Genomic DNA, 12,062 nt, shown 5'->3' with positions numbered 1-12,062 from the left:
AATGAGTGACTGTCACCTGTGTTTAGGGTGCTATATATATAAAAAAAAAAAAAAAATAGCACCGCCAGTGAGTGGTGCATTTTAGCGTGTTTTTTACACATTGATGAAAACCCAGGCAGTAACACACATTTCTGCCTGCATTTACAAAAGGCCTTTCTTGTTTACAAAAAGGCCAAGCCTATCACTGGCTGGTCAAATATGCAACATAACTACTCCACAAATTACTTCTTGGATATCCTAGATTCATATGAAGCCAAATATTAGAAATCGCACACATAATTACTAGAACCAGCTTGCAGGCATAATAGAAACAGTAGCAATTACAGAAACATGTTCATGCAAGAAATAAAGATGGTACATCTAACTGTGAATCCTTCAAGATCTCATTTATACCACTAACCAATAAATGAGATGCGACATCTCTAATAAAATATAATTTGTATGTGTAGGTAAACAATCCCGGAAATATAAACAATCAAATAGGAATTATCCAACTCTGTTAGCTTGCGAATAAATTATATGAATAAATACTGTATAATTAATAACTGAAGCCTGCAGACTTAAAGTGGTTGTAAAGTTAGAAGGTTTTTTTTACCTTAAGGCCTCATGCACACGGGGCGTTAGAAAAAACGTGCTGCAAAGCTAGTTCTGACGCCGGAAAAAGCAGCTGTAAAAACGTGCTTTCAGTAGCTTTTTCCATTTGCGTTATTGCACGTTTTGCCACGTCGCTTTTAGCAGCGTTTCTTCTGCCATTTTGGGGTGGAGTTCCTGCTCAAGATTCTCACAGCGCAAGTCGCACCGCAAGTCGGATCATCCTGACTTGTGGTGCGCCTTCCATTCAAATCAATAGGCTCCCATAGGGAACCATTGATTTTGAATGGAAGAAAAAACGTATAACGTGGCTTAACGTTAAGCAACGTTATAGCATCGTTACTCAGCCTTTAGCAGCGTCAGACGTTTTTACAGCTGTAACGCTGGTCCTCAGAACGTGCAGGCCGTGGGTTCTTCTTGCAGCTTAAAAACGCCTAGGCCACTTACAGCTCAGAAACGTTTGTGTGTGCATGAGGCCATAGAATAACATGGAGGGCGTTTTTAAGCTGCAAAAAAAAAAAATGCCTGACGCTGCTTACAGCGGCTGTAAAAACGCCCCGTGTGCATGGGGCCTAAATTGATTGTAAAGTCTTGTTTAAAAAAAATATATGTGAAATGGGTGTAACCGATGCAATTGGATACAGAATGCAGTGACACTAGCAGTGCTAATATATCATAAACATGAATAACATAACATTTATAAATGAATAATAAAATTGAGTGATAGAAAAATATATATGGTGATCACAGAATAAGTGCAGCATGCAATAAGAGGGAATGAGATGAACGAAAGTCCAATTCACAACAACTGAATTTTCATGCACATTGAAGTCCAATAAAAGTGCAAAAGTCCTTAGACTATATAGTGGAAATGTGGGATTCCTCCATACACCATCAAAAAGTGCCACCCCCGTCAGAATGGACACTCACCAAAAGGCTGATCAGTATGCGCCTGTATGAACAGAGTGGATATTCCACCAAAACGAAAGGGCACAGCTGCAACTTGTCTCCGATGGATCTGTGTCTCCAAATGAAACTCACTCACACCAGCAACACCATAGAAGTAAAGCACAAGAGCGGGGACTCATAGCGTAATTCCGTACAATTTATTAAAGATCACACAATAAAATTCCCCTGTTCCCATCAGAATGCTACTCACAATGTTGTACATAACATCAGGCATTGATAAAAAATATTCATTGCCGTTAGTCCTATGCTGTTCTCTGATATGCAACCGTTCGGTACCTCAGCAGGCCGGACACTACAGCGTGGCGTCGGGCGTAACCAAGGTGACCGCGTACTCAAGCTCTTACGTGTTTCGTCATCAAGGACTTTTACAGAGGGCGTGAGTACGCGGCACGATCACAATATCTTATACCTCCCAGGGCTCGGGCGCAGCAGTTCCCACTCTGCAATCCAGAGGACACGGAACAGCAAGCACTTCCGCCCTCACTCCTAAGAGGACCATACTATTATAACTTCCGCCCAAAGTGTGTCACCTCTTCTTTGGACCCGTTAACCATTCACTGCACATAGCGTACAGGTATATATGGCAACAATGGCTACCAAATCATCAGAGAATCATAGACACATGCAGAATAGTTATATTCATCAAAATAGCAAAAATCAATGAAACTTAATTTAAGCTGTACAACATCAAATACCTCTAAAGTCTCGCAACCTTAGGATATCTGTAATAATAATTGCAAACTAATGTATATATATATCCCATAAAATATAAAACAAATACATCAATCCCACAAATGTACTTATATACATATAAAATGTATCATATACATAAAACAACATTTGATAAAATAAAGTTAAAATGCAGGAATGAATGCTGGATGGCTATATCATGATACATATAAAAGATGTATAGTATCCAGAGAAAATAAAAATAAAAATAAAATATATGATAATATAATTTGAATAAAAATTGTAATTACCCCCTCCCAGACCAATAATGGCCTGTAGGGTATTGCATGTCCCTCTATGGAAACATAAAGTGAATAAAATGCAAAACATTATCAAAGACACTAATGTAATACGAAAGCAAATGAAGGTAAATATTAATAGTTGCTGATGAAGCAATTTATGTCCAAGTCTATATTTAACCCTTTGGGGTGTAAAGAATCTGTAAGGTATATCCAGTAAGTCTCTTGTTTGGAGAGCTCTCTCACTCTGTTGGAGCCTCTCCAAACTGGATCAACCCTCTCAATGCCCCAGAACTTGAGAAGGGAAGGATCTCTGTTATGATGTTGACAAAAATGTAAGGATACATTATGATCCTTAAATCCCTTACGGATATTGGCAATGTGCTCTGATACCCAGACAGCTAGTGTTCTTTTAGTCCTGTCAATATAAATTAGGCCACAGGGACATTGTAGGCCGTACACAATATGTGTAGTATTGCAGGATATGAAATCCTTTATATCAAAAGCCAGACCATTCGTAGAAGATGCAAATGATCTAAAGTTTCAAAGGTGGGCCCTCTCCTAAAAATAAAAGAGGGAGCAGGAGGTAAAACTTTTCCCAAAGTCTTATCCATGCACAAAACCGACCAATGTTTTTTAATTACTGCTTCTACCTCTTTATATTATTTATTTATTTATACCTCCTGCTCCCTCTTTTATTTATAGGAGAGGGCCCACCTTTGGTGACCAAGTAGTTCAAAAAATTCTAGACCCACCTATAAGACCAAGGATGTTCTGGGACGGCACAACTGGAGTTTTTGCCTGCCGCAAGTGCAGGTCTTGTAGGCAAGTACGGACCCATCTGAGGAACTCCAGTACCCATCTTCAGCCTCAACAGTGCCCATCATTGCAGCCTGATCTGTACCCATATGCAGCCTCATCATTGCCCATCACTGCAGCCTGATCTGTGCCCATATGCAGACTCACCATACCATCATTTTAGCCTTTTATGTGCCCAAATATAGCCTTGTCATTGCCCATCATTGCAGCCTGATCTGTGCCCATATGCAGCCTGATCTGTGCCCATATGCAGCCTTGCCGTTGCTCATCATTGCAGCCTAATCTGTTCCCATATGCAGCCTGATCTTTGCCCATATGCAGCCTGATCCGTACCCATATGCAGCCTCGCCACTGCCCTTTATTGCAGCCTGATCTGTGCCCATATGCAGTCTCACCATTGCCCATTATTGCAGCCTGTTCTGTTCCGAATTACACAGAGGGATATTCTTTTTACTTAGCGTTTGCAGTCAAATACAGTCCCGCCTACTTGGCCGGCTCTTTTGATAGACAGAACACTGGTCCAATGCCGGGACATGTGACGTCTATCCTAAGAGCCGGTTCAGGATGCGGGACTGTGTGTTACTGTGAGCGCCGAGTAAACAGGAGATCCCGGCTCTGTGTAATGCGGCGGGGCTCACTCCCCCCCTTCCCCTCTGAGGCAGCCAGGTACAATTTCGGCATATAACACACCAATAAATATGGTACTTACATCCTCTGTGCAGTTGGTTTTGCATAGGGCAACCCGGTTCCTACTCTTTTCGGGTCCCTCTTTGCTGCTCCTGGCCCCTCCCTCCTGATGGGGGTACCCAAGCAAAGCTGCAGCTCCATGTGTCCATTCAGACATGGAGCCATGGTTTGGCCACCGCCCCTCTCTCTCCTGATTGGCTAACTGACTTTGATTGACAGCCGTGGGAGCCAATGGTGCCGCAGCTGCGTTACAGTCATTCAGGAGGGAGAGTCCCGGATGACTGAGGAACTTGTGGGCATCGCTGGACAGAGATGGACCTCAGGCAAGTATTAGAGGGTGCTGGGGCGGCTGCTACACACAGAAGGCTCTTTATCCTAATGCATAGAATGCATTAAGATAAAAAACCTTCTGTGTGCAGCAGCCCCCCCCCATAGTAACTTGAGCCCCATCTCAATCCAGCAATGTTGCAGCAGTGTCTTGGCTGCCAGGAACTCCCCTCCTCATTGTCTGCGGCTCGGCTCGGGTGCCCCCATAGCGAACTGCTTACTGTAGGGGCACTCAACAGGAGGGAGGGGCCAGGAGAGCTAAAGAGGGACCCGAGAAGAGGAGGATCTGGGCTGTTCTGTGCAAAACCACTGCACAGAGCAGGTAAGTATAACATGTTTGTTATTTAAAAAAAAAAAAAAAAAAAAACAAGACTTTACAATCACTTTATGCTCCTTTCACATATTGGCATCCCAGATTAGGGGCAGATCCTGAATCATTGCAAATTGCGGGAAACTCGTGCAATTCCCATTACTTGCAATGGCACCCCAAACACGGCGCAATTTTGCCGTGATTGTCAACCAATGAATCTCGATAAAAACACGCAAACACAGTTGCGGGATGCCTGTTGCCCAAAAACAGTATAAGAACTTCTTTTGGGCAACAGGCATCCTGCGATTCTGTTTGCGCAATTATACTGTAATGCGTCGAGCAACAATCGCGGGAAAAATGCGCCACATTTAGGGTGCCATTGCAAGTTACGGGAATTGCATGGGCGCCCCGCGATTTGCAATGATTTGGGATCGTGGGCAAAATCGTGGTGATTCTGCCCAAGATCCGGGACGCCAATATGTCAACTGAGCCTTAAAGATGACCTGAACTGGGGAAATTGTGCCCAAAAATGACTGACTTACTACGGATGTTTTCTACACTGTGGGTATATTGGTGGAGGCTGGGATTTGCTTCCTTAAGTCAAAGATGGCCCTTTTGATGATTGGTGGTGTGATGGCTGATGGAGGAATAATAAGGCAGCAGCAGGAGAGGTGGAGGAAGCACAGATCCACAGATTGAATGAATCAGAAGAAGGAAGATCCTTGTCTGTAGGTACTCTTGTACAGTTTTCTCTCCAGGACAGTGAACAGAAAAGTGATGATATGACCAAACCCCATCCAAATCTTGTGAAACAGTCAGAGGCAGCAGTGCCTTATATGACATTACACTGCAGGTATACAGGTTACAGGTTCAAGGCACGGGAAGCGATCTGTTATTTTTACTTAGAAATTTAATACAAACATATTTTTTTAGGGTACTACTTATCCACAATAATATCTTTAGATGCTTCCTATAACAAGACACTTATGGAATTCAGGTCCACGTTTGGTATACTATATAGTTGTCTTTTCAAATAAATATATGTTAATTTATGGTTTTATTAATTGTATTACTTTACACATTTTGAACTTCTACAGCTTACATTTCACATGAAAAATTTGTGCAACATAAATATAGCCTGTAAAAAATATGTCATTTAAATTATAATATTACTAGGGGGGTTTCAGTTTTACTGATAGACCCCCTTTAAATGTGGTTATATTGCTTGTTGATTACAGTATTTTATATACATAAATTCAGAATACAGTAAACCCCCGTTATATCGAGGTTCAGTTTTCGCAGTCCCGGTATTTTTTTCTGTAAGACCTATTAATATTATTATATTAATTAGTTTAGTATTAATTAAATATTTTTGTGTTTTCCATTGCTCTTACTTTCTCTCTTTCAATATCTTTTATGTGTTTAAATGTGTTTCTATTGTTTTAAAAGTGTGTTTAAAGTACTTAAAATGCTTTTAAAAGTACCATAAAAGTTATAAAAAACATGCCTAGGGTGTATTTAAAAAAGGTATTTCTATTTTGCGGATTTTCACTCATCGCGGGTCTGGAACGTAACCCCGGCGATAGAGGGGGGTTTACTGTATTATTTTATAGGCCCTTAATTATACTATGGAAGGTGTACCTACCAGCCTCCACTCTCTTGCCCTCCTTTAGCTGGTTGGCCACATGTTTTGGAAGCATGGCATAGAGAAGGGCTTCAGTCTTCTTCTTTTCTTCCTCTAGGTGTTTGGACAATATCCTCAGTTCTTCCTTTTTCCTCTCAAGCTGGTTAGATAACTCCATCTCAGCCAGTCTTTGCTGATTTAGCAAAATGAGGTCCCGTGTGACATCATGTGGTGCTATGTCTGAGATGTGCATCTGTCTCTCTTCTAATTCATGCAAGTTACGTAATAGAGGAGAGCACAAATACAACATGCATTCCAGAGACTCCATCCATATCATCTGACCTGAAGATAAAGGTAAACTTCATTATTTTCAGCAAATATTAGGCGATAAAAATTGTTTAGAGGGGTTATAACATCTCAAACTTAACATCAAGCTATTTGCACAAATAATTTCCGTAGATAAAAAATAATAATTTTATATACAGTTAGTAAAGCAAAAAACCTTTACTAGCAACAGAGAAGTATCCCAAAGCTTTTTTTTTTTAATACAATAAAATGTCTTTTGTATATTTCTATTGGATATGAACTATGGCATGTGTCTTTTTCAAGTATAGTCTTACTTGATTTTTTTTTTTTGGAGTGGAGTAGAGTCTTACAATGTTACATAGTTAGTCTGGCTATAAAAAGACACAAGTTCATCTAGTTCAACCAATAAAACATAACCAGGGTTGTATTTTGAGGGTGGTCTGGCATTCATCCGGCCATCCTCTATGCATTGATCTTGTATCAATAACAGAAGCTGTAGTATGGCTTCTATGAATGGGGCAGCTGGGTGGAATGGACAGGCAAAGTCTGGCGCTCTTGATGAAAGCCTGTAACAGCCCCTTAGTTGTATTAACCCCCCAACACACCAGAAGATTGTGGTGGCAGGGGTGAAGAGGCATGGACAGAGGATTTATACTAACAGAGGAGGAATCAGCACAAGGGATACCTCCTGCTAAATGTAAGTTATGTCCCTTTTTTAGATTTTTATTGTATCTACAGTTTAACACATCTGCCTTTTCCCTGTCATTTGAGACCAGCTTAATCATCTGTTCTTTCAGAACCTTTTTACTATTGACATATTTGAAAACAAATTAGGGATTTTTTTTCTTGCTGTAGCAATGTATATCTTATATTCTATTTTAGTTACCCCGATTGCTCCCTTTTATTTCTTGCTGAATTCCTTGTAAATCTCAAATACCAGGGTGTCCCTTTTAAAAGCCAGTTTTTTTCTCATGTATTTGCTTTTTATACACTAAAAAGTAGGGGGTGCGTGCACGCCACCGGCAACCCGGCCCTGCTGTTATTTTACACAGTAGATGCAGATCGTCGAATGCCAGTGGTAATCTATTGGCAGGCACCCGACAATCGCCCAGAACACACAAAGGACAGGGCTCTGCCTATGTAAACATGGCAAAGCTCTGTCCTGTCAGTGTGGAAGCAATGGATTTACTTTCCCTGCAAAGCAGGGAATTAAATCCATTACTTTTCCCCTAGTAAAAGCCACACACTGTGTACACCAAATTAGTGATCGACTGATATCGGTTTTTCGTTGCCGATACCGATATTTTGGCCAATGCATATCGGTATCGGCTGATATGGGCCGATATTTTTGTACATTTAAAAAACATTTTTTTTTTTTTTTGACAGGTACTTTTGTGGAGGGATCTGGGGGTCTGAACCCCTCCTCTGCACTTAAAAGCTGGCGTTTTGAATACTGTCATTTATTTTAATCTGGTGCCAGTTTTTGCATGGAGACCCAATCAGAGCCGAATGCGGCTTTAAACGGGTCTTCGGCGGCAGTGCAGGCTGGTTGCCTGGGTCTCCCGGTGGGACAGGAGACCCGGGCGAGCCACGGAAGGCCGCGGGAGGGGCGTGATGTCCCCTCCCGCTTCTTGTAATGACAGCCAAGCGGCTTCTCAGCCGCATCCGTTGTCATTACAAGACAGCCGACCGTCAGCTATGGACGCCAGTACCAGGGTGATGCATCTAGCTGCAGACATCACTCAGGTACATGCGCTTTCCCGAAATATCGGCAATATCGGTAACCTCCGGGGCCAATTCCGATATATCGGGAAAAATGCATAGCGGCCCTCGATATATCGGCTTTGCCGATAATCGGTCAATCCCTACGCCAAATCACTGGCTAGGCACACATTTAACGCTTTGATCACCCTAGATGTTCAATCCCTTCCCAGACAGTGTCATTAGTACAGTAACAGTGCATATTTTTAGCACTGATCACTGTATTAGTGTCACCGGTTCCCAAAAGTGTCAGAATGTCTGCCGCAATACTGCAATCCCACTATAAGTCGCTGATCGCCACCATTACTAGTATAAAAAATAAATATATAAAAATAAATAAAAATATCACATAGTTTTTAAACGCTATACCTTTTGTGCAAACCAATCAATATACGCTTATTGGGTTTTTTTTTTTTTTACCGAAAATATGTAGCAGAATACATATTGACCCAAATTTTTGAAAAAAAATTATTTTTTTCAAATTTTTTATTAGATATGTTTTATAGCAGAAAGTGAAAAATATATATATTTTTTTTCTTCAGAATTCTCAGTTGTTTGTTTATAGCGCAAAAAATCTTCCGGAGGTCAATTGGTTAATTTATGCTTGTTACCTAAAAGAAAGCATTGACTAATGTACTTGTTTAATTCATGTTTAAATTGCTCCCACTTGCCTTGTGTATGCTTTGTTGCAAATATTTGGTCCTATTGAGTGTCTTGCAGTAAGGATCACAGCTTACTGAAGTTAGCGTTTTTGAAATTTAGAGTTTTTGTCATACCAGCATGCTTCTCTTTCCTCTAACTTTTGGCAACTGGGATTACACAATGGTACTAAGTCTTTTTGACACAGACACCCCAAGACTCAATGTACTATGTGCAAGGATCCCAGCTTAAGGTTTCCCATTGTTTTGTAGCTCCAAAAATGTTTTTCACGTTATACCCTATCACTTAAATATAACTGTTGATGATCTGGAGACCCCCCAAAGGAGGATCCCATTTGAGGTCCTGATAAAAAGGTTCCCTCAGTAAAAAAAAGAAATGAAAAGACCAATCAAAATCATCTGAGCTTACTACAGTAAACCTAAACCTGGCCTCATAGTAAACAGCTAAATATCCAGTTAGGATACAACAACACAACAGGTTTGTATGTTTGTTAAGCCACTTATGTGATTCATTCACCTCTGCCACACACCACAGTCAGGGAAGGGTGACAGCACTTTCTCTGTACAGTGGTGTCACCTTTCCACCTGCAGCCTGTGGAATAAACAGTGAAGCGTCAGCAAGACATGGATAAACTATGCATGTAACCACTGCATCATACATGAATGCATAGAAAAGTGTGGAAATTAAGATCCAACATTTTCATACATCTACCCCATTAAAAAGAATTCAGATATTGTAGCAGTGGTAGAATGAAACCTTTTGTAAGGTCACCTTTTAGACTAAATCTTGATCATTTTTAGGGAGACGTGTATATGTGTGCTGGCATCAACTCATTATCAGCTATCTATTCTGCATATAAGAAAATAAATACCTCTCAATTCCAGCATTGGACGCTGTTTCCACGACTCTGGCATCATCTCTCTCTTTGTTCTTAACACAAATTGACTGTTAATGAACTTTCTAACATTAGTAATGGTCAGCGTGACCTCAGGGTGTACTGTGCTGAAATAGTCATCTACTCGAATGTCCATAGTCTGGAGACCGGGAACAATCCTCTGTATGCTCACCCCAGCCTGCTTCACTCTCAGCTAAAAAAAGGAAACAATTCAGTGTTATTAAAGTGACTAGGATGCATGAAATACCTCCTGACCCCCTCACATGCCACATTTGGCGAGTCATTTTTTTTTTGGGGGGGAGCGGGTACCTAGATTTGACAGGTACCCGCTCCCACTTCCGCTCGGGCCACCTAGGCAGCTTGAGCAGAAGTTCTACTCTCCTCCTCCCTCCATGCAATCTTCTGGGACATGTCTCAGGTCACAGAAGATTGCCCATCCACCCAGGATGTGCAGCGCGACTCGCGCATGAGCAGTGCGCACCCAGCTGTGAAGCCACAAGCTGTCACAGTTGGGTGCCCACACTAGAGATGCCGGCGCCACAGGGAGAAGAGGGAGAGAACCGAGGCTCCTGCCAGCAGCATCACTGGACCGTGAGACAGGTGAGTGTGTGTTTATAAAAAAGTCAGCAGCTACACTTTTTTAGCTGCTGACTTTTAAAAAACACAACAACAGGTGGAACTTCGTTTTCAGTTAGGACCTGTAGCTTACTAGGACTGGCTAGAATGAATTCTGTCCTGAAGATTAACACCTCTGTCAGGTGGGGTGACCATATACCAGTTATAAAACACTTAAAGTATATCTAAAGGGAAAACCTAGTAGAAAGTTACAACATCTATTAGATTTTTTTTTTTTTTATTTCTGCCTGTGCCACTGCATTTCGGGTTGTCCCCAGAAAAGTAATAGAGAGAAAATCTACCAATGGGGACACTAGGTCTGGTGACCGTGGAGTCCCAAGAAATTCCCTTTATTTGCAGGGATTTCCTCTTACTACCTGTTTGGCTATGGGACAGAAAGTGAAAGTGTCAGGTTTTAATTGTTGTTTGCATCTCTACTAGAAGCATTCGCTCTGTCTGTCTTTCCTGATGACCATTGCTCCTGGGAAAGAAAGTAATAGAGAATCCAGAGTTAAACAGTTGTCACTTAAAAAGCAGGTGAAGAGCAAATCTTCCAATGGGCAATGTTCATGTGACAACTTTCTAGGTGGGGATTTTCTCTCACTTTGTAGATATTTTCTAACTTCCTATTGTGACTCCAATCTTCAAGGCAATCTTCAAACTGAAAACTGAGCAAAAAAAACAAAACCTTACAGCACAGGTGTCAAACTGGGGACCCTCCAGCTGTTGCGGAACTACAAGTCCCATGAGGCATTACAAGGCTGACAGTTACAAGCTTGACTCCCACAGGCAGAGGCAAGATGGGACTAGTAGTTCTGCAACAGCTGGAGGGCCCCCAGTTTGACACCCCTGCCTTACAGGGTTTGTGACCATTCTCCATAGACAGTTCGAATCTTGGCCAATTCAGCAAGTACGGGCGGAGATTCGAACCATGTATGGGCAGGCGGAATGTACCCTGGTTGATCAATCAATCAATCAACTTGGGTACAACCAGCCTGTCCGATTTTACATGAGATTATTGCTAGCCGTTATTATAGCTGTGTTCTCCCGTTGGGGATGGCTCCCCCCTGCCCAGAGAACCCAATGGCTCCATGGGAGGGATTCCCCCATCAACACTGATTGTGTTGATGGGAAAATCAAGCGATTCTTTTTCCTAAAACCAGTGGTTGGAGGAAAGAAAATTGCTCCATCTATGGACGGCTTTACTCTAGCTTAAACTAAGAAAAAATATTTTTCATAATAGCTACTACGTATGGTGTCCCAATCTTATTATATATACATAAACTAAATTAACACAGTCCTAAACACAGTCTTAAAAATTATGGTAGATCCTAACATGCAGGGCTGCTGTTAGAAATTGCGGGGCCCCGTACAGACTACCCGGCAGGGCCCCCCCAAGAAAATATTAAAGATATATTTAGCTAAAATTACAACAAAATCACTATTATCAGACACAAATATAACATAACTCGCATAATTCCTGCTAAATCTAAAAAAAAAACTATGTTGAATAAAAAGAAGATGAGATGA

At 41.4% G+C, this 12,062-nt stretch overlaps 1 protein-coding gene across 1 annotated transcript in view; it reads right to left on the bottom strand.

Annotated features, from left to right (window-relative positions):
• LOC309550966 (guanylate cyclase soluble subunit beta-2-like) overlaps positions 1–12,062 on the bottom strand; it is a 107,814-nt gene that overhangs the window by 35,384 nt on the left and 60,368 nt on the right. Inside the window, exons 9-10 of the mRNA XM_082251380.1 lie at positions 9,894–10,110; positions 6,317–6,637 (exon numbers count right to left, since the gene is read on the bottom strand). Coding sequence (XP_082107506.1) covers positions 6,317–6,637; positions 9,894–10,110 — 538 coding nt within the window. The remainder of the gene's footprint in view (positions 1–6,316; positions 6,638–9,893; positions 10,111–12,062) is intronic.

This window comes from Pelophylax lessonae (genome assembly GCF_965119305.1).
Source record: "Pelophylax lessonae genome assembly, chromosome: 3".
Taxonomy (NCBI): Eukaryota; Metazoa; Chordata; class Amphibia; order Anura; family Ranidae; genus Pelophylax; species Pelophylax lessonae.
This window is presented reverse-complemented; position numbering and strand designations above follow the sequence as displayed.